The sequence below is a fragment of the Cryptomeria japonica genome, chromosome 6 (assembly GCF_030272615.1).
Source record: "Cryptomeria japonica chromosome 6, Sugi_1.0, whole genome shotgun sequence".
In the NCBI taxonomy this organism is placed as follows: Eukaryota; Viridiplantae; Streptophyta; class Pinopsida; order Cupressales; family Cupressaceae; genus Cryptomeria; species Cryptomeria japonica.
The window spans coordinates 21,072,345-21,097,047 of NC_081410.1; the positions used below are offsets into that span (position 1 = coordinate 21,072,345).

At 33.2% G+C, this 24,703-nt stretch overlaps 2 protein-coding genes across 2 annotated transcripts in view; both read left to right on the top strand.

Moving 5' to 3' along the window:
- LOC131048052 (uncharacterized) overlaps positions 1 to 3,847 on the top strand; it is a 45,047-nt gene extending 41,200 nt beyond the window's left edge. The window contains exons 2-5 of the mRNA XM_057981894.1: positions 2,349 to 2,427; positions 2,537 to 2,760; positions 3,011 to 3,554; positions 3,697 to 3,847. Of these exons, the coding sequence (XP_057837877.1) occupies positions 2,349 to 2,427; positions 2,537 to 2,760; positions 3,011 to 3,554; positions 3,697 to 3,847 (998 nt within the window). The remainder of the gene's footprint in view (positions 1 to 2,348; positions 2,428 to 2,536; positions 2,761 to 3,010; positions 3,555 to 3,696) is intronic.
- A 15,015-nt stretch (positions 3,848 to 18,862) lies between these two features.
- Positions 18,863 to 20,403, top strand: LOC131048051 (uncharacterized). Its single transcript, XM_057981893.1, has 4 exons — positions 18,863 to 18,969; positions 19,093 to 19,316; positions 19,567 to 20,110; positions 20,253 to 20,403. Exons 1-4 carry the CDS (start codon positions 18,863 to 18,865, stop codon positions 20,401 to 20,403), a joined length of 1,026 nt encoding a protein of 341 aa, XP_057837876.1.
- Positions 20,404 to 24,703: the final 4,300 nt, after the last annotated feature.

Sequence of the window (24,703 nt, forward strand, 5' to 3'; positions counted from 1 at the left end):
AGGGATTTCACCTTAGCCCTATTAGGAGCTCTACCCTATCAAGAGTAACCTTTTTAGAGGATTTTAAACTCAAGCTAATGAGCCACCCAATGAAGGGATTTACAAATAAGACCTGTTAGGATCTACCCGGTTAAGGGATTTCAAACTATTGTAACTGTTAGGGAACAACAGGGCAAATGACATGATCACAACACCTCCTTGCTTGCTAGTACAAATCATTTTCAGCTCAACTAGATGCTACAGACATGCAAACACTTCAATCTGGTTTGGCACACTCTTCTTCTCAAATCCCTGACACAGAATCTCTTCTCCAACTTGACCTAAATACACTTTTCAACTAGGTCAGTTACATAACCCTAACTACATTCAAAATACGATGAATTTACATTTACAGATCATTAGAATAAATTTCAAGATAATTTTAACCGTTGAATGATCATCACACATTGATTTGATAAGCCATCAAACCCTTGACACATTATACTAAGTACTTTGTTGATTCCCAAGAAATTTGATCCTTGTACGTGCTCAAATGTAATCTTATCATTACACACGGTTTCTAACGCATCATCACTAAGTTATGAACATGATAAGATTCACCTTTAAACCATAAATCATTATCGGTTAAAGATCTGTTACCAGTATACATTCTTTTTCACAGAGTTCATGACAATTAATCATAACTTACTCAATAAACTGAATTTGCTGATGCAGTTGCAATCACAGACTCATGCCAATGTCATAAAAATATGTTCCAAACCACAACATCTAAGTCCTCTCCAATCATTTGTACCGGTGTCTTGATCATCGCTCTGTTCCTGTTTGCTGATTTATTGCAACTTAACAGTTTTGCAGTCTAACACATTCCCCTATCGGTTAGGCCTTACCGATAGGCCTAGATGACTTAGATGACTAAGCAAACATGGTTGCCATCAATGACAACACAAATAAAGTCATCAAACAACTTACAACTATATCATCATCATCTAGCCAACAATCTCCGTCAACTTTACAAGTTATGCTAACAATAACTTTACCAATCATCTTCTCATCTCATCATCATTTCCATATGCCAATAATCTCCTCATCATTATCTTCATCAGTTATGCCAACATATTAGTCACTTCCCCTAGCTTATACTTACCATCCATGACTATGCACCTATCTACATACCCACAGCATCCCACATTTGTGCCTAGGGACACATAATCTAAAACAAAATCAGCTTATATAACTAGAAAATACCTAAGGTTCTAACTATGACATGCCCAACAATCTTTTCACTTTTAGAAACTTCCATGATGTTTTGGATGTGAATGCATTATACAACAAACAACCATGCTATGAAGACATACAACATTTATTTTTATCACTAATTGAAAACACAATTCTAACTTATATTTAACAGCGAACCAAGAGCAGACGGCTTACTAAGCTTTGACTTCTAGGCTTAAAAGTGTTAAACATTCAGAATTGACTTACATTCTCTAGACTTAAATGTTGCTTAGTGTGTTATTTAAGACATGCCAACAAAGAGATGCAACTACATTAATATAAACACCACCATGACGTTTTAAAAAACACTACCATACCAAGAAGAGAACATATAATCTCTATCACTTTAGAAAACTCAATTTGAACTTCAATTTAGCATTGCAATTATTTCATATTTTCGTTTAAAAAACTTTAATAATAAAAACTGATACATATTCAATAAATAATAAAGCTGAAAAATGAAAGACACAATCGAAATCTGTAATTTCGACTTACCCTCATGTTTACAAAAATAATAACATTTTTAGAACCAAATTAACTACCACCTAGAGAATTCGACTCTCCCTTAAAGTTTCTATGTTTTTATTTACGCAGAGATTATGCGAGTTCACTTCATGCCCATTTGCCATCTACAGCATCCTCGATAATATCGCCCTTTACTTGTTACGGATATGGTTGGATATAAACAATTATACAAGGCAATCGGATAATTCCCTTAACAAAAAGAATTTGTCAATACCTATGAACGTGTGCATGTTCTTAATGAAGAACCAGATACACATTTCAAACAACAAATGTCTTGTCTGCTACTCCAAAATTGATAGAAAATATACGCTCCACCATTAAGTTGCATATTCTTTTGGCCTGGGTTTGAAGAACCTTTCATATGACAGCAAAAATATCAGCTAAAAATCTGTTGAAAACAGCTGTAGAATGCCCTTTCAAGCCAACTTCGAAACAAGAACGAGGCAAACAGCTCTTTGAAATGTCTATTAATACCAAATATCCATCCTTAGTATGCACTCACAAAAACAAGTAAAATTAAATGGCTTCACTAATTGTGTTGAGATCAGTTGCTTTTTTGTGTGCTTTTGCTGCCATAGCCAGGGAAGCTAATTCTTCTGCTTCCGTCAATCCTCCTGTAGGAAACAAGTTAGTAGATTTAGCTTCTTCTTTTTAAAAGGTGTTCTTATTGTCTGTATATTCAGTTAACTTGTATATTTAGTTTGTCTAATTGAAATTATGTTTGTTCCTTGTCTAGATTGTTGATCACACTAAAAGGCAGAGGCGTGCAAGTTTACAAGTGTGAACAAAACCTTTCATATACCCTCGATCATGACACTGCAGATTTGTATGGATTGATGGATTTTAGATATTTGTATCCAAAAGGACAACATTATTTTCTTGCTTATGCAGATGGACAAGGAGGCAAGCCTACCTGGTCCTATTTTGATGGGCAGAACAGCACTACCAGTACAGTCACAGGTCTGTGGCAGTTACACCAAAACTCTTTAATAAAAAGAATGGGTTCTTACAGCCCAGAATAAACTATAACAAAATTTATTTGTTATAAATCACTGTGTGAGGATAAAACTGAACTTGATTAGTATAATATCTACACCTTCACTTTAAGGAGATATTACTTTGGTGAATCAATTTTTATAGATCTACCATAGGAGTAAGAGTAGATTTAAGAGTGAATGAAGAATGATATGATTATTTGTGGCCTTTGCAGGAAAAGTAATTGGAAGAAAAGAAGAGTTAGACACAATCCCAGACCTATTGCTGCAAGCAACCTCCCATAGTGGCCCTGGTGCCTTTGATAAGATCTCCTATGTCTCTCGATCTAAAAGCAAAGGTGGTGTTGCACCAACAGGTTGCAATAATACAGGAGAAATCATTCAAGTAAATTATGAAGCGTTTTATAGTTTTTACATAAGAGAAATGAGTAAACCTGTGAGCCTGCCCTCAACTCTTTCAATTTCAAATACAAATGTACCTGTAAAGAGCTACTTTGGTCAAGGCATGCAAATATACTGCTTCAATGGATCTGCATGGAACTTTAAAAATGTTTCAGCTGAACTTTCATCAGTTCCTGGACAAGAGGTCATTGTAAAGCATTATTTCCTTGGTGAGCCAGATCAGTATGGAGGGCAACCCACATGGGAAACATTCATGCCCTACAGTAGGGTAACTGCAAAGCCCCAAAGTCGAGTAGTAGTCGATCCAAATTCTGTTCCATGGCTTTCTTTGCAAGCTACAACTCATATGGGCAGCATGTAAGTTTCTTTGCATATGTTTTATCTATTTAACATTAAAATTATATCAAAATAAATTTATGAAATATTGAGGTTTGATTTTCCTAATAATTTTAACATTATTGACCTAATTATGTTATTTTATTGTTAAATTTTGTTGCAGATACTTGTTGGCATCCGTCTCTTATGTGCAAAGAGTTTCTACAACTGGAGGAAAGCCTCCTAAAAGCATTAATGGAGCCCGAATTGGAGATATCTACATGTCTCCATATACTGCACTATATTGGTTTTATGCACCCCAACGATCTATATGAAGAGTTATATGATTAGTTTTGTGTTTTAAGCATGCTAGGACAACAGTGATCCTTTTGGAAAATAAGATACAATGTTATGTGAACTTCACTTGCATTGACAAATATTTGATAACATTTTATCGAGTTTTAATAAAATATTGAACATTCGTTTGGTTTATGATGTTTTTTATTTATTATTTTTAATAAATATTAAATATAAAAAATAATAATAAACAATATTAGTAAGTTTTTTATTAACGGATATTAAGTTTCTATAATTCATATGTTAGAAATTGGTGTTTCTGGATAAGATTGTGTGAAGGTTTTAATCATACTCTGTGATCTATCATCAAAATGATAGAGAGAAAACAGATAATCCGAATTATGGATTCAGACGACAACAACTAACTGAGAACCTGTGGTATTGTGGATAAACAAGATAACACAGAATTGAAGAAAGTCAAAAACTGATCTATTCCATTTGAAAATTGAACATATAGTAGTTCATGAGATTCCAAGGGTCACAAAAACCCTTTGAGAATCGAAACCCAATAGTCACATTTTATTATTACATAATAAAATCTAAAAACTACGAAAATTTCAAAAAACTATATGAAATTTTGTCCTAACTTTAACTAGTCATAACTTTCTGCTCGAGACTCCAAATTACGAGTCGTTTAACTCGTTGGAAAGGTCTCCAAGAGTTAGAACTGAAGTCCTAAAAGAACTTGCCTATGGCAACATTCTAAATGACAAACCAAACTTTCAAGGACTAAAAATGCCCCGAAGGCCTTCAAAAATGACAATTACTAACATATAGAAAAACTAAAAAAAATATTTCAAATTTTCTTCTGATCATTACTCCCCCCTTGAAGAGCAATGGGCTCCATTGCTTCAATACTCTGAATGAGATGAGAGAAATGGAGCTAAAGCTGCTCCTTGGTGAACCACTTTCCTTATTGAGGGATCTGCCCTGCTCGAACCACTTTGTATAGATAGATCCATTGTTCTTTGAGTTTTTTCACCGTGGTGTCCACAATCTGATCACATTGGAATGGAGAAGCCACTCCTGATTTTAATTTTGTAGTGGAAATTGTTTCTGCCACATCTGCAATATCTAATAGTGGAGGAAAATATGGCTTAAAGAGTTCCACATTGAAGACTGGATGAAGACCCAGAAATGGGGGTAAATTAAGCTCAAAAGCATTATCTCAAACTTGCTTGATGATTGTGTATGGCCAATAACGCAGAGGGTGAAGCTTCCTATTGGCACCCTGCAATCTTTCCTTTTGGATATGCAGCCACACCTTGTCCCCAACTTGAAAATCATGAGGAGTACGATGCTCATCATGTCTCCCCTTATATTTCTCATTGGTATGCTCCAAGATTTCATGGACTTGTTGTTTTAGATAACCAAGACAGACCTCAAATGGATTGTGCCCAGTGGAACTGTGAATTGCCCTGTTGTAGCTATGCTAAACATATGGAAGACTTTCATCCCATGTGCGGGGGTGTTTTGAGTGATACATGCGTACGATGTGAATGATCATCCAGTTCACTACCTTGGTCTGGCCATCTATTTGAGGATGGAAAGCAGTAGACTTTGTTAATTTTGTGTCCATCTTTTCCCATAATGTGGACTAGAACTTACTAAGAAACCTGTTGTCCCTATCTAAAATTATGGTATTCGGCAAACCAAAATGAACCTAAATGTGTTCAAAGAAAAGCTTTGTAGTGTCCTCTGCAGAAATTATTTTTGTACAAGCCACTATTACTGCCATTTTCCAGAACCTATCTACCACAACATACACACAATCGTGGCCTCTTCTGGTGGTAGGAAGACCAAACATGAAGTCCATAGAAACTAAATGCTAGGGTTTTTTAGGAACAGGAAGTGGTGAATACAATCCAAGTTTACGATTGGCAGGCTTAGCAATAGCGCATGTGGTACAAACTTGAATATATGAAATGACATCATTTCTCAACTTTGGCAAATAAAAATATCTCTAAAGTATAGCAGTAGTCTTACCTATGCCAAAGTGACTAGCAACCTTGCTATAGTGATCTTCCCATATCAGCTTTTTACATTCTGCATTGGGCAGACAGATTTGGCCAAGCTGACAAAGCATTCAATCCAACAAATAGAAATCATTCACTTGATGTCCCTTCACTGATTGATTATAAACATCTGCAAATTCAACATCATTCACATACAAGCAAGCCCATGCTTCAGTTTGATGACCACATGAGTCCAATACCATATTGATAGTTGCAATTAGAGGCCTACTCAAACAATCTACTACTTTGTTAGTGCTTCCCTTCTTGTGGTGAATATTGAGATGAAATTGTTGAAGATAGGTTGACCATCATTGATGTCAATCATTCTGCAACTTCCCTTGTGTTTGCAAGAATTGAAGAGGTTTGTGGTCTGTGTGGATGATAGTCTCCTTACCCAAAATATAATGTTTCCACTGCTTACAGGCTTGAACAATAGCATACAGTTCCTTGTCGTAAGTGGCATACTGACGTACTGTATCAGAAAAATTATTACTATGATATGCAACTGGGTGACCATGTTGCATAAGGAAAACTCCCAAGGCATATTCTAATGCATCAGTTTGTATTTCAAATGATTGTTGTAGGTGAGGAAGAGATAAAACTGGTGCAGAACATAATCTTCGTTTTAACTCCTCGAATGATTCCTATTGAGCACCTGGCCATTTAAACTTTGCATGTGTTCCTCCCCACAATGACTGATTTAGAGACCAAGAAAAATGGGAAAATGCCAACATAAATCTATGATAAAAGTTTGTTAATCCAAGGAAACTTCTTAACTCCATGAGATTTCTAGGAGATGGTCGGTTCTTAATTACTTGTATCTTCTCTGGGTCAACATGGACACCCTCACTATCAATAACATATCCTAAGTATCTGATACTCTGCATACCAAAGAAGCACTTTTATTTGTTTGCATAAATCCCATGATCTTGTAAAGTTGACAGAATGTTCTCCACATGTTGCAAATTTTCATCCCAAGTTTTGCTAAAGATGAGTATGTCATCCAAATATACCACCACAAAAGAATCAGTGAATGGTCTGAGTACATCATTCATCATTCTCATGAATGTCATTGGGGCATTTGTTAGACCGAAAGGCATCATTAGCCACTCAAACAATCCCTCTTTAGATTTGAAAGTTGTCTTCCACACATCACACATCAGCTGAGTCAATTGGTGCTTTTATGCTATCCCGATTTCAAATCATTTTTTTGTGAAGAATCGGGGGCCCCTCTAAGCTGGTCCAAGAGGACCTCTATCCAAGGAAGTGGATACCTATTTTAGGCTGAAATTTTGTTCAAGGCCCTATAGTCAATAAAAAGCCACCAAGTTCCATCCTTTTTCTTTGCCAAAACAATGGGACTGCCACAGGGTGATGCACTTGGAAGAATATGTCCTTTCTCAATCAATTCTTGTACATCATTTTCTACTACTGATCTACGATAGACTGGTTCATTAGGCAATGGATTTTTTGGTATCAACTCAATAGTTTGTCTTACTTGGCAATGTCTAGGTACCCCCGTTGGTAACTTAAACAAATTCTCATATTTTATCAAAATTTGGTCCATTGATCTTTTCTGTTGTGTTGTGGTGTTTGTGATGGCATTGGAATTATATATAGACTTTCTTTCTTCTTCAGAACAAATCATCAAGAATATGAATGTTCATGTTTTGGAAACCAACCTCCTACATTGCTTAGCACTAATCAAAGAGGTAGTGTATGCATGGCTTACCTCTGGTATTCAATATTTCTACTCACCTTATCTGATTGTCACGCTGTGATGTTTGGACTCACAGACACCATGGCGCTGGTACATAAATGATTGTCCCAATAAAACATCACAAACATCTAAAGGAGCCACATCACAAATTACTTCATCTTTGAAAGGTTTTATAGAGTAGGAAAGGCGACACTGCTGGTGCACTTGGATATTTCTCCCTTTACTCACCCATCCCATAGAATAAAGTGTTTTTTTTTTTAGATTCAGTCTTTTCACGGTCTCTGCTAATATTAGGTCCTTTTGACTTCCACTATCAACAATAAAGTGTAGGGCTTTTTCTCCGACCCACATCTGTGAATGAAACAATCTCTCCTCATTCTCCAGGGGCAATACCTTTGTAGTAGCTATCATTTCATATGGATCAACCTCAATGACCTATTCATGACTTTCTTTTGTGCAAGATTCTGCCACCTTGGGTTCTTCCTTGTCCTCATGCATCTCCATCATTAAACTTTTTATGGTTCTGCAATCTTTTGTATTGTGAGAGGGACTCTTGTGGAATTCACACCACATATTGTTCTCTTTTGTATTCTTCATACCCCATGCCTTTTTCATTCGTGAATTAGGAGAAGATTCCCTGGAGGTTTGTTTCCACGTAGTTTTGCTACCTTCACACTTCCATCTGTTATTTGCAAATTTATCCCTCCTCCCTTTCTGTTTGAACTTCTCAATTTTTTTAGCAAATTTATATGCACTAGGCAAAGTCTCTATGTTCAGGAATTCCAATTTAGTTTGGATATACCTATGGAGTCCACTCTAATATTTTAAAACTCGGTGCTTCTCACAATCTTTGATGCCAAGTTTTGTTGCTAAGGCATGAAACATATTAGTGTACTCTTGAACAGTTTGGTCTTTTCTCTGCTGAAGCAATTGCCACTGCATATATTTATGTCCATTTGCATCTATAGGAAAATATTCTTCCTTTATGTGCTCTAGGAATTCTCCAGATGTGAGTTTTTTATCAAAAATGAATGTACTGCTAGTTTATGCTGCCTTGGATGCCAACTTCGCTTCCCAAGAATCTTTCACATGATTTTCAGCTTTGAGAAGAGTGAAAGTTATTTTCTCTTCATTTGAGAACTGGTTGATAGAGAAATACCTTTCAAGTTTTGAAACCCAGTCATCAAGGACATCTACATCAATCTTTCCTTGAAATGTGGGTATATCGAAATTCAATTGCACCTTAGATGGTGTATACCCTGTGAATGGTGTGTTTGCAGGTAACCCACAACTTTCCAGCATTTTCTTGAACTACTCCATCATTTCTTCACATTGTTTTGTTAATGCATCTGCAACCAACGCTTTAATGTCATTGTCGATGTACAACTTAGCCATCTGCGATCTTGTGCATCTCAAAGGAAGGTAATCTGAAGGATTCCTTGTTTCCAACCCCAATCTTTGATATGTTGACACGTGTGATATGACATACAAGAGTGAACTTTCTCTGATACCACTGATCCGAATTATGGATTCGGATGACAACACTTAAGTGAGAACCTATGGTATTGCGGATAAACGAGATAACACAAAATTGAAGCAAGCCAAAAAGTGATCTATTCCATTCAAAAATTGAACATAAAGTAGTTCATGAGATTCCAAGGGTCACAAAAACCCTTTGAGAATCAAAACCCAACAGTCACATTTGATTATTACATAATAAAATCTAAAAACTACAAAAATTTCAAAAAAACTATATGAAATTTTGTCCTAACTTTAACTAGTCATAACTTTCTACTCAGGACTCGAAATTACGGGCCGTTTAACTCGTTGGAAAGGTCTCCAAGAGTTAGAAGCTAAGTCCTAAAAGAAATTGCCTACAAAAATATTCTAAAGGATAGGCCAAACTTTCAAGGATTGAAAATGCCCCAAAGGCCTTCAAAAATGACAATTACTAACATATAGAAAAACTAAAAAAATATATAAAAATATTTCAAATTTTCTTCTGATCAACATAATTGAAAGATTCCTAATTTTTCATATTATTTTACGCATAAAATATTATTAAATAAATTTATTTCAAAAGAACTGTTAAATAATTTTTTAATAGATATATTCATTTTTAAATAAGATATAATAATTTATTGTGGAAAGAATAAATTGTTTAATATTAAAGAATTGTCATTATAATAATTTTAAAATATTTTAAGAGAGAAAATTTAAACTTTGTTCAAAATTATAAGAAGTTTGCAATTTTAAAAGATGAATAAAAAATAAAAAAATGTATCGGAATAAATGATTTAATTAATCACATACTAGTATAGATACAATAAATGCATCTATCTAAAAAAATGCTTGAGAGATTTCAATTTAGAACTATTTTATTTTAGTGTGGAACTATTTTATTTAAGTCAATACATGTAGACATAAATGTTGTAGTGAGATTATTTTAGAAATATTAAATTTACGTGTGTAAACGGTTGTCAAATTCAAGACAAAGATTAGAATTTTTCCTAACAATTTATTTTATATGGCCAAGATTTACTACATGGGAGCGAGAATTCAAATCCAATGTTTTGAACGTCTTTCACTTCTAAATTTATACTATTATTATTTAGATTATTTAACTTCTTTCTCATTTGAAGTTTTCCTTTTAATATAATATAAATTTAAATTCTCTATTTTACAATAGTTTCTTTATAGGAAGCATGATAAAAAGAATAATTAACCAAATATTTTAAGCATCGTTGTATTGATTTGGTTTTGATGGTTGAGGAAATGTCTTGAACTCAACTTCTTTACTATGAGGGCATCCCCTTCAAGTGTCATTGTTTCCTCTCCATTGATCATCTAGCTATGGATTCTCCTCTCTTGCATTGGAAGAACTATGCTACATGTTCGAAGGATTTTATTGATGATTACTTAACTATCAATGCCTCTAATTATTCATCAAGTGATTTGTCCCATGATGGCACATCTCTTTCTTTTGGTGTTTCTCTAATGCCCTCGAAATCTATTGAGTAATCTCCTACCCTCTACTTGCAAACCAACCTACCTTCAATTTTGGATCCTCCTTATTATTCTTCTCATGCTGATGGATTCTCTCACCCTATGCGGGGATCCCTACCTAATTCATGTTGTATTCTCTTTCTGGACTCTCTTGCATGTTCTATGAGACCTTTGTGTGGTATCTCCTCATCCTTCCCCTTGCAACAAGTATTCGACATATAGTATTACCTTAAGGTCGTCTCAATACATAAGACCTAATTACAAAATTACATCACACGATACATAAATCCATAACCAAACCAATACAATATCGGCAAGGACATAGCATGGACCCAAATCAAATCCTCAAACATTCTACACCATCAAATAATTCGTCAAGATCATCCGCAACATGCTGCACCACTGAATATAGACCGCATAACATGAAGACTACCACCAGACCAATAAAATCCTCAATAACACACATCATGATCAACACAAACCATCAAAACGCATAGCACATGATTAGAGAACATCAACAGGAAACTTGAATTCCTCTGCAATTTTCGCAACAACTTGGAAAACAAGAATCATCATTACAACATCACTGGAGCTCAAGAACACCAACTGACAAACTGAAAGATACGCTTGTGAAGTTCCAAATCATGAAACATCTGATTTGAGGACACACATGAACGTCCCAAACACTCTCCAAAATCTGCAACTTGAGATATCATCATCTTGGAGAAATATGGATCAGATACCACAACTCAGCAACACATAACATTAAAAAACAAGTCCACATGCCAGACCTCATAACTCAACCAGATCACCACATACAGTCATGAAACTCATAATGCTATAACTAGAGATAAGTATCTCAAAACCCATTAAACCACATTAGCACATCTACAAAGCATCACCAAAACAACTCTCTACAACAAACCAATTCTCTACAACACGGGAATATGATGACATCAATGACAACAACATATCTCAACAACTCTAATATCCTACATAATCTATTAAACTTAAGCTAAACTTAGGAGCTATTTTATACATTTTCATTGAGTTAATTATAGGTCATTTTGTCTAATTACATCGGATGAGGACACTTGTCATGCTCTAATTTAATCCTCATTTGGGTTTAGTTCTAGAGTTTTATCTTTATGCTTTTATAAGCATTCATTGTATTTATTGTATTTTGAAATGAGTGTTGAATAAGGGGGTGAACCTAGAAAGGATAGATCACTTAGTACTATATGTTCAATAAGATATTTTATTTGAAAAATCATAGAAAATCATATTCTTATAAAAATCATAGCTTTTATTAGAAATGTGTTTTAAATTGGATGATGATTTTGAGGATATTTCTAGTGTATTGTATGCCAACACTATTGGTTGTCCGATGTATGCAATTATTTGTAATAGAACTAATATTGTCCAAACACTATTGTTTGTTTGATGTAATAGTATACCATGGTTACTGACATAGTGCAGTGTGAGGGTTTTAATTCAATCTTCTCCAGAATCATCGAATGTATGATAATTTCGATGTTTTCACCTTCTTCATGATTGTGGGGATGTTATTTTATGTTTTGGTTGACTTCTTCAGTATGGTAAGAACAATTGAGTAGTAGCATGTAAAGGGTTTTTTGGTCTAACCCTTCTTTCAATTGAGCCAACTTGAAGAAGAGTCAATTTGTTATATATGCAATTACTTTGCAAAGGATAGGAACCATGATCTTTTGATCATATTATGTGATCAATAGTGAATGTGAATGTGATAATGTATAGTGAATGTGAAAGTGGTATGTATAGTGAAGTGAAAGTGAAATTATGTACTTCAGCGGAACTGTATCTCATGCATATGATAGTTCCAATCTTAGTAGTTCAACTTTTATAATGTTGGTTGTAAGCCATCCTTCGGCAATGAGCCATCACATTTTTGGGCAGTGAGCCCTCTTGGAAGTGAACCCTCCGACGGTGAGCCACCCCTATATTCTATAGCCGATTACATAATATTGAGAGTTGATCATCTCTCTGGTTTTTCCCGTCATGGGTGTTCCACATATAAAATCTGGTGTTATGTGGTGTACTATAGAACTTTCTTATTGTTCATTTTATTTTTGCACATTAAGTTATGTTATGTGGATGATTGTTTAAAAGTTTTAATAGATTCCAGAGAATATCGATTCAACCCTCCCCTCTCAATATTCTAGATGTTCAACAATTGGCATCAGAGTGTAGATGACATAATTGACATGCTTAAATAAATTATAGTTGTTATGTTTTTTTATATGGCAATGTAATGAATTGTTGGTTTTCGTAGGAAGGTAGTTGTTAGGCAGTTGGCATCCTTAACCAAGTGCCAAGGGTATATGTACTGAAGATGGCACCAGGAACAAACTATTATTGTTACTATATTATTCACTACATTGGGAAATAATGCCATATATTTATGCCACATATGTTCTATTAATTATTTTGTGAATGATTCCTTTATTCATGTTTATGTATATTTTCTACTTTTTGTTTACTTTTTGTTAATCTAAGAACTCGCACCGTATACAGTTTTTTGATGAAAGAAATTGATTGTTTTGTCCAAAACTCAATTTTAGCCACATTCTATCAAAAACCCCTTTCGACTGAATGCAAAAAATGCATTCAATTGAAACCCCCTTTTGATCGAACCCAAAAAAGCATTCCATATGAAATATTTATCAAGGGTGTTCCATCGAACCCCTTTCGATAGAACATATGTTGTATCAAACCTCCATGTTAAAGATCTCCCTCCAAAACTCTCATGGTTTCTGCAAACTTTTGGCCTTCGAAGCTCAAATTGGGTGCTCAAATGGATAAATTTTGAAAAACCCAAATGTGTGACGGTATTACTTGAAGTGATCTTACTAGTGATTATTATTTTAATACATATTGAATTTATTAAAGTATTTTTTGTAGGTTAACTAAACATAGGTTTCACACCAGACATCAACTTCTGGGTTCAACACTTATGGAAAAATAGTAAACAAGTGAAAAAAATTTTGAAAAATATCTACACACTAGGCATTCAAGTCCTCTTTCAAACAAAAAACAAAGAATTTTGTTATATACACAACAAGTTATGAAAAACCAAATAGACATATGTCAAAATTATAATTAACTCAACTTCAAAACGTAATAAAATATGAAATATTGAAGATAATGTTATGAAACCAATTGCAAACATTAGATATAGAAGTTACAAAACTAAATTAGAGAGAATCACATCCATATCTTTTTTCTTTTTTTTTGTTATAACTAACCAAGTGAATAGATCACTCATTAAAAATGTTTTTTTTAATAAAAAAACTAGTTTTTGAGGGAGACAGAAAAATGGAAGCAAAATGATTCCAAAAACTTTCAAAAAAATATTTTTAGAATCTACAAGCAAAATGACACAAATCACTTGTCCACATCATCTACAAATTTCTTACAATTTAGTAGTATTAGGTGTTCAAATGTGAAGTTGTTTTCTAAAAATGAATATTGTAGTGTCAAAGTTGGCAAAAAACTATAACCCACTATTGTGGGTTCACCCAATGTCAAGTGAAGAGTCGAGAACCAAGTTTGAGAACAACCCCTCCAAACACTCTGAATGTGACCAAGAGGAATTATGAAACCTTGAATTCTAGGTTACTGATATTTTTGAAACAAACCTATACTGAATAAGGAATTTGTCCCTGGTGGAGCAATCAATCATAGAATGTTCTAAGCCAAAGGGTTCGAGAAGAAGAGACTATAGAAATGAAGGTGACCATGGTGCAGAAGACATAGAAGGTGGACACATAGAGGGTTCGCATGTGGCCAAGAGTGCAAGAGAGGCAACGAAACATGAAGAGCGGCATGGTTCAATATGCTCAAACGCACACAGTACCTTGCAAGCTATACACAGTACATTCGAAGAAAGGATAATGTTACAAAATCAAAATAACCTAGAGAGGCAAAAACTTCTAAGGTTCACAGGTGATGGATTAGAGGACCCTGTAGGGAATTGTAATCAGTTAATGCCCATAGTTGCACTCATCATATTGACATATATTGTCATCCCTACCATAAGTAGATTCAAAAGAAAAGGTGCAAAAATAGAATAAAATAGTAAAACTAAATAAATAAATAAATAACATCTGTCTTCGGACATGTAGTGTCACGGTTAGAACACTTCGTTGGTGAAGCGGCCACCAAGGTTCAAATCCTTGTTGGGTCATTGAGCTTGCAGGTTTGAACAGGTGAAGTGTGGGGATGAGGTCCCCCATTTGTGGCCTCACCGGTTCATAGCTCCGGGTCAAAAGCATTTCTCGTAGAGTCGGAGGGCATGTCATGCTAGCGTCACCAGTCACGTTAAAAATATTACCAAGAATAAATTTAAAAATAAATAAATAATATTAGAATTCAACAATGACATTGATATTTCTTGAAGAATCAAGGAATAAAAAATAGCATTGGTGAGTACATTTAGTGAAGGTATGGTGCAATAAACATTAGATATGCCTATCTAGCAACCTATTGAATCAGTCGTTTCACCAATAGATCTTCCATACCAATTTCCCAAATATTCAATAAATGGGATTGATCATTTAAAAGAGTCTAGTCATAGCTATGCGTCAAATGATTTGTCCAAACAAATATAATTCTTCTAAATCTAATTAGTGTATTAATTTGTTTAATATTTATAAGTGTGTACATAAATAAATAGAAAAATTTAGTTATCATTAAAATAGCTAGTATCAATTTCTATTCATATAGTCCTTCATGTTTCATTGAAATTGACACTATAACACTAATAATACAATTAATATCATTATTAACAAATATCAACAAGAGATATAACAAGTAAAAAGTTATAATAATATTATTATTAATTATATTGGTGTGTCTCCATGGGTGGTAATTTTTTCAATGATGTCATGAATGAATCATCAATAATAAAAATATTCTTTAAAAGAAACAAAAATAGAAAGATGAGTCATAAAAATCGTGTCAGAGATTAAAAGACAACAAAAAATAGAAAGTTATACTTCTTAAAAATAAATCAAATCAGAAGTAAAATTTAAACTTCTAAATAGAAACTTTCTCTTCCTATGTTTCTTTCATTTTACTATAATAATAATATTATTAGTGCTAATATTAGTACTATTTCTAATTATACTTGTGATGATAAAAGATTAATGAGATTATTACTATTATTTTCATAATTGGATAATATTATTCTAATAATAATGACACAAAGATTTAATGTTCTTTATGTTGTTATTAAGAAATATTATATTTAAAAAGTAATTGCATGTTCGAGACTAATATTAGTTTCTTACCCTGTGTTTTATAATCTCACTAATAATAAGGTCATTTTCTTTTCATAATAATTAACATAGGTTATCAATATCACTATTGAGAGTAATGTGAAGTTTTTTTTTGTATTAAATGTATATGTAATAATTTGTAAGTTTGTACTAAACTCTTCTCTAGTGAGAAAGGAGGAGTTTGGTCACAATGTTGTTATGATTTAATTATTTTAATGTACTACTAATGACTGAAATAAACTTGATGTTTCTTATATGGTGATGAGCTAATCTAATAACGATGGCATCATAAATAATAATTTTAATTTAATAAATTGAAGTGTAAATTATTTTAATAGAATCTTAAGAGTAATATGAAAGGCCATTTGTAATTTATATGGCCAATGGTTCAAACCCAATCGTCATTTTCTAATTTAACAATATGTTAAGAATCATGAGTTGTGAGATAAACTCAAAACTAAAAGATTTATTGTAGAATTATCATTTGTAATTCTATAGAATTGATGAATCATTTATGTTTCATAGAGTTAATTGAATCTTTAGGCTTTCCTTGCATATAAATATCATTTGTTAGGTGTGAAGAATGAGGTTAGGCACAAAACTAAATAATGGTCAAACAATAATTAATTTTTTTTATTAATTTGGTGTTCAGTAAAATTGATGGACAATAGAAAATATTTATTAAGAGTTAGATGACATATAGTAATTAGTTATTATTTTGATTGGTAATGATTTTGGAGAGTCGTAATTGTAGATCTTATTAGTAATACTTATTGCGACATGAATCAGTATCACATATGGAACTTCTAGTTAGACGAATCTAGTAGAGCTCTATCAGTATTTTTTAAGTACTCTTATATTAAGTCGCATCCAAGATTTAATGTTGTTGTACCTCAAAAAAAGAATTGAGTTGTGTTTTTGCCTTAGCAAAAGTCGAGCAAGACACAATAGTTTATTTCTTCATGTTCATTCATGGGATGTGATTGAAAATATATGCAAAACTACTAATCGTTACATCCAAGAGCAGACCCAATCTTATTTAGTGAATATTTACCATTTTTTAGTCCAAAACATAATATTGTTTAATCACTATTATCTACAAGATCACCATTATACTAAGTACCTATCATGAAACAAATACCTATATTTTGCATGCTTAATTATTTAAATTGGATAAAACTTCTAATAAAACAACATAATATATGTAACCTTATTTAATTCATTTTTCTCCATCTCGTAACATTTTTTTGTCATGTACAATAAATATTACGAATTTGCATGTGCATCTTCCTTGATACAAATATGGGAAAGGACTAGTCATGTGTTAAAATCAATTGGTAAAAAAATTCCAATGACAAGTGGTAAAAGTTATGATAACGAATCAAAGATCTTAAACACCCAAGAGCAAACCACACACCAAAAAAAAAAATGGTAAATATTTGTTTTAACTTGAGAAATTAAATTAAAAAACATGTGTTGGTTATGTGTGGTCCTTGGAGAATTAAAAAAAATATGTAGGTAATCTTATCTATTTAAAACATATGGTCTTACATAATACTATTAAAATGATACACTTTGTTCAACACTTATATTAGTAAGGACCACTAGACATTTATAAGTGGTCACTTTAAGAAATCAAATAGTATATGTAAGGAATGCTTGGCTAGGGCATCCTTATCTTTTAAGGAAAGATTTAAAGAAATATCATATGTGTATAGAGAAACTTGCATTTTATGCATTTTTTCTCATTTTATTTTGCATCTATTTTAGCATCCACTTACAATAAGCATGTGTTTGATCAATTTAACACCCTTAAATCTTGAGAAGCCTAAAAAAAATAGTCTGCATAGATGTGATCTCTTACACAACAAAACCCATTTCTCGCTTATGTTCTACAAATTTCTATTATCGAAGACACAAGCTCACTATGATAGTGTCCACCTACACTCTACTACTATACCATGCATGCGTCCTATAAATACTTTTTTTTTTTCAACATAATCATACCTCTAATATATCTTTAATGGTCGATTGACCATAAGAATGCTTATTTATGTAACTTTACATATAATAGATCACTTCCCCTAACTTATACTTACCATCCATAACTATGCACCTATCTCCATACCCATAGCATCCCACATTTGTACTTAGGGACACATAGTCTAACAAAATTTTAGTTTATATCACTTAAAAAAAAATAATGGCATGCCTCTTAGGCACCAATCTTTACACTTTTGGACACTCATAGGTGTTATGAGTAAATCTTATATATAATAAATAAAGTGGGTGCAACCATACTTATAGATGTCTATGCAACCACCATACCAAGAAGACATAGAACATCTAGTTTTATCACTAATTGAAAACTTGATTTTGACTTCAATTTACCAGCAAATAAGGGTTGAAACCACATTAGTATAGACACCACCACAACACTTGGATGTCGATGCATCTTACAAAACACTACCATACCAAGAAGACAGAACATATAATATCTCTCACTTAGAAAAACACAATTTGAACTTCAATTTAGGATTGCAATTATATCATATTTTCGTTTTGAACAAACTCTCTATAATGTCGCCCTTGCAGTTGTTCGGCATCAATCGTTGGATATGAACAACGATACAACGCAATCGGATAATGCCCTAAACAAAAGGAATATGCACTGTGCATGTCCTTAATGAAGACCCAGATAAACATTTCGAACAACAAATTTCTTTGTCTGCTACTCCAAAATTGTTAGAAAATATATAGTACCTCCATTAAGTTGCATATTCTTCTGGACAGCAAATCGAATCGCCTAAAAATCTGTTGAAAACAGCTGTAGAATGCCCAACTTTTAAACAAGAACGAGGCAAATAGCTCCTTCAAATGTCTATTAATACCAACGATCCATCATTACAATGCACTTACAAAAAACCCACCAATATGACTTCACTAATTGTGTTGAGATCTGTTGCATTTCTGTGTGCTTTTGCTGCCATAGCCAACGCAGCTGATTCTTCTGGTTCCATCCAACCTCCTATAGGAAACAAGTAAGAAGATTTAGTTTTGTTAAAAGTGATTTTATTGTCAGTATATTCAGTTAACATACTGATCAATCGTTTAACTTGTATATTTAGTTTGTCTAATTGAAATTATGTTTGTTCCTTGTCTAGATTGTTCATCATACTGAAAGGCAGAGGCGTGCAAGTTTACCAGTGTCAACAAAACCTTTCATATACTCTCGATCATGCCACTGCAGATTTGTATGGATTGATGGATTTTAGATATTTGTATCCAAAAGGACAGCATTATTTTCTTGCTTATGCAGATGGACAAGGAGGCAAGCCTACCTGGTCCTATTTTGATGAGCAGAGCAGGACTACCAGTACAGTCACAGGTCTGTGGCAGTTAAACGAAAACTCTTTAATAAAAAGAATGGGTTCTTACAGCCCAGAATAAACTATAACAAAATTTATTTGTTATAAATCACTGTGTGAGGATAAAACTGAACTTGATTAGTATAATATCTATACCTTCACTTTGAGGAGATATTACTATGGTGAATCATTTTTTATAGATCTACCATAGGAGTAAGAGTAGATTTAAGAGTGAATGAAGAATGATATGATCATTTGTGGTCTTTGCAGGAAAAGTGATTGGAAGAAAAGAAGAGTTAGACACAATCCCAGACCTATTGCTACAAGCAACCTCCCATAGTGGCCCTGGTGCCTTTGATAAGATCTCCTATGTCTCTCGATCTAAAAGCAAAGGTGGTGTTGCACCAACAGGTTGCAATAATACAGGAGAAATCATTCAAGTAAATTATGAAGCGTTTTATAGTTTTTACATAAGAGAAACGAGTAAACCTGTGAGCCTGCGCGCAACTCTTTCAATTTCAAATACAAATGTACCTGTAAAGAGCTACTTTGGTCAAGGCATGCAAATATACTGCTTCAATGGATCTGCATGGAACTTTAAAAATGTTTCAGCTGAACTTTCATCAGTTCCTGGACAAGAGGTCATTGGAAAGCATTATTTCCTTGGTGAGCCAGATCAGTATGGAGGGCAACCCACATGGGAAACATTCATGCCCTACAGTAGGGTAACTGCAAAGCTCCAAAGTCGAGTAGTAGTCGATCCAAATTCTGTTCCATGGCTTTCTTTGCAAGCTACAACTCATATGGGCAGCATGTAAGTTTCTTTGCATATTTTTTATCTATTTAACATTAAAATTATATCAAAATAAATTTATGAAATATTGAGGTTTGATTTTCCTAATAATTTTAACATTATTGACCTAATTATGTTATTTTATTGTTAAATTTTGTTGCAGATACTTGTTGGCATCCGTCTCTTATGTGCAAAGAGTTTCTACAACTGGAGGAAAGCCTCCTGAAAGCATTAACGGAGCCCAAATTGGAGATATCTACATGTCTCCATATACTGCACTATATTGGTTTTATGCACCCCAACGATCTATATGAAGAGTTATATGATTAGTTTTGTGTTTTAAGCATGCCAGGACAACAGTGATCCTTTTGGAAAATGAGATACAATGTTATGTGAACTTCACTTGCATTGACCAATATTTGGTAAGATTTTATCGAGTTTTAATAAAATATTGAATGTTCGTTTGGTTTATGATATTTTTTATTTATTATTTTTAATAAATATTAAATATAAAAAATAATAATAAACAATATTAGTAAGTTTTTTATTAACGGATATTAAGTTTCTACAATTCATATGTTAGAAATTGGTGTTTTTGGATAAGATTGTGTGAAGTTTTTAATCATACTCTGTGATCTATCATCAGAATGATAGAGAGAAAACAGATAATCCGAATTATGGATTCGGACGACAACACCTAAGTGAGAACCTATGGTATTGTGGATAAACAAGATAACATGGAATTGAAGCAAGTCAAAAAGTGATCTATTCCATTCAAAAATTGAACATATAGTAGTTCATGAGATTCCAAGGGTCACAAAAACCCTTTGAGAATCGAAACCCAACAGTGACATTTGATTATTAAATAATAAAATCTAAAAACTACGAAAATTTCAGAAAACTATATGAAATTTTGTCCTAACTTTAACTAGTCATAACTTTCTGCTCGAGACTCGAAATTACAAGTCGTTTAACTCATTGGAAAGGTCTCCAAGAGTTAGAACTGAAGTCCTCAAAGAAATTGCCTATGGCAAAGTTCCAAAGGACAGGCCAAATTTTCAAGGACTGAAAATACCCCGAAGGCCTTCAAAAATGACAATTACTAACATATAGAAAAACTAAAAGAAATATTTCAAATTTTCTTCTGATCATTACCTCCCCCTTGAAGAGCAATGGGCTCCATTGCTTCAATACTATGAATGAGATGAGGGAAACGGAGCTGAAGCTGCTCCTTGGTAAACCACTTTCTTTGTTGAGGGATCTGCCCTGCTCGAACCACTTTGTATAGATAGATATGTTGTTGTCTGAGTGTTTTCACCATGGTGTCCACAATCTGATCACATTGGAATGGAGAAACTGCTCTTGATTTCAATTCTTGTATTTGCCTCTTAATTTCATCATTTTCTAATACTGATCTACGATAGACTGGTTCATTAGGCAATGGAGTTTTTGGTATCAAATCAATAGTTTGTCTTACTTGGCAGTGTGTAGGTACCCCCGTTGGTAACTTAAACAAATTCTCATATTTTATCAAAATTTAGTCCATTGATCTTTTCTGTTGTGTTGTGGTGTTTGTGATGGCATTGGAATTATATACAGACTTCTTTTCTTCTTCATAATGAATCATAAATAATATGAATGTTCATGTTTTGGCAACCAACCTCCTACATTGCTTAGCACTAATCAAAGAGGTAGTGTATGCATGGCTTACCTCTGGTATTTGGTATTTTTGCTCACCTAATCTAATTGTCACGCTGCGAGGTCTGGACTCATAAACACCATGGCACTGGTACATAAATGGTTGTCCCAATAAAACATCACAAACATCTAAAGGAGCCACATCACAAATTACTTCATCTTTGAAAGGTTTTATAGACTAGGAAAGGCGACATTGCTGGTGCACTTGGATATCTATCCCTTTACTTACCCATCCCATAGAATAAAGTGTTGTTGTTTTCAGATTCAATTTTTTCACAGTCTCTACTGATATTAGGTTCTTTTGACTTCCACTATCAACAATAAAGTGCAGGGCTTTTCCTTCAACCCACATCTGTGAATGAAACAATATCTCCTCATCCTCCCGAGGCAATACATTTTTAGTAGCTATCATTTCATATGGATCAACCTCAATGACCTGTTCATGACTTTCTTTTGTGCAAGATTCTACCACCTTGGGTTCTTCCTTGTCCTCATGCATCTCCATCATTAATATTTTTATGGTTCTGCAATCTTTTGTATTGTGAGACGAACTCTTGTGGAATTCACACCACATATTGTTCTCTTCAGTCTTCTTCATACCCCATGCCTTTTTTCTTTGGTGAATTGGAAGAAGATTCCTTGGAGGTTTATCTCCATGTAGTTTTTCTACCTTCACACTTCCATATGTTATTTGCAAAGTTATCCCTCCTTCCTTTCTGTTTGAACTTCTCCTTAATTTTTGTAGCAAATTTATATGCACTAGGCAAAGTCTCTATGTTCAAGAATTCCATTTCAGTTTGGATATACCTATGGAGTCCACTCTGATATTTTAAAACTTGATGCTTCTCACAATCTTTGATGCCAAGTTTTGTTGCTAAGGCATGAAACAGATTAGTATACTCTTAAATAGTTTGGTCTTTTTTCTGTCAAAGCAATTGCCACTGCATATATTTATTTTCATATGTATGTATAGGAAAATATTCTTCCTTTATGTGATCCATGAATTCTCCCTGTGTGAGTTTTTTATCAAAAATGAATGTATTGCAAGTTTATGTTGCCTTGGATGCCAACTTTGCTTCCCAAGAATCTTTCACATGATTTTCAGCTTTGAGAAGAGCGAAAGTTATTTTCTGTTCATTTGAGAACTGGTTGACGTATAAATACCTTTCCAATTTTGAAATCCAGTCATCAGTGGCATCTGCATCAATCTTTCCTTGAAATGTGGGTATATCAAAATTCAATTGCACATTAGATGGTGTATACCCTATGAATGGTGTGTTTGTAGGTGACCCATGACTTTCCAACATTTTCTTGAACTGCTCCATCATTTCTTCACATTGTTTTGTTAATGCATCTGCAACCAATGCTTTAATGTATACGTCAGTCTGCAACTTAGCCATTTGCGATCTTCTGCGTCTCAAAGGAAGGTAATTTGAAGGATTCCTTCTTTCCAACCCCAATCTTTGATATGTTGATCGTGTGTGATATGACATACAGGAGTGAACTTTCTCTGATACCACTGATCCAAATTATGGATTCAGACGACAACACTTAAGTGAGAACCTATGGTATTGTGGATAAACAAGATAACACGGAATTGAAGCAAGCCAAAAAATGATCTATTCCATTCGAAATTTGAACATATATTAGTTCATGAGATTCAAAGGGTCACAAAAACCCTTTGAGAATCGAAACCCAACAGTCACATTTGACTATTACATTAGAAAATCTAAAAACTACGAAAATTTCAAAAAAACTATATGAAATTTTGTCCTCACTTTAACTAGTCATAACTTTCTGCTCGAGACTCAAAATTACGAGCCGTTTAACTCATTGGAAAGGTCTCCAAGAGTTAGAAGCTAAGTCCTGAAAGAAATCACCTACAAAAATGTTCTAAAGGATTAGGCCAAACTTTCAAGGACTGAAAATGCCCCAAAGGCCTTCAAAAATGACAATTACTAACATATAGAAAAACTATAAAAAAATATTAAAATATTTCAAATTTTCTATTGATCAACAGAATTGAAAGATTCCTAATTTTTCATATTATTTTATGGATAAAAAATCATTAAAATAAATTTATTTCAAAAGAACTATTAAATAAATTTTATATATATATATTCATTTTTAAATAAGATATAATAATTTATTGTGAAAAGAATAAATTGTTTAATATTAAAGAATTGTCATTATAATAATTTTAAAATATTTTAAGAGGGAAAATTTGAACTTTGTTCAAAATTATAAGAAGTTTGCAATTTTAAAAGAGGAATGAAAAATAAATAAATGTATTGGAATAAATGATTTCATTAATCACATACTGGTATAGATACAATAAATGCATCTATCTAAAAAAAGCTTGAGAGATTTCAATTTAGAACTATTTTATTTAAGTCAATACATGTAGGCATAAATATTCTAGTGAGCTTATTTTAGAAATATTAAATTTACATGTGTAAATGGTTGTCAAATTTAAGATAAAGATAAGAATTTTTCCTAACAATTTATTTTAGATGGCCAAGATTTACAACATGGGAGCGAGAATTCAAACCCAATGTTTTCAATGTCTTGCACTTCTAAATTTATACTATTATTACTTAGTTTATTTAACTTCTTTCTCCATTGAAGTTTTCCTTTTAATATAATATAAATTTAAATTCTCTATTTTGCAATAGTTTCTTTATAATTGCGAGTACCTTTCTTTTCATCCATTTACATGATTTACGGTGCTCAGAGAATGTATATAGCTGGGTTGAACGAAGCAAAGTCAGGTTTGCTAATTCTGATGGTCATTTCATGTAGTTCGAGATATAAGAGATTGAGGTTTGAGATTCTTCATCAGAATTAGCTTTGTGTTGGAAGATTCTTTTACCAACATTCAGTGTTACAAATTGGCCTGTACAAGATATCAATGGG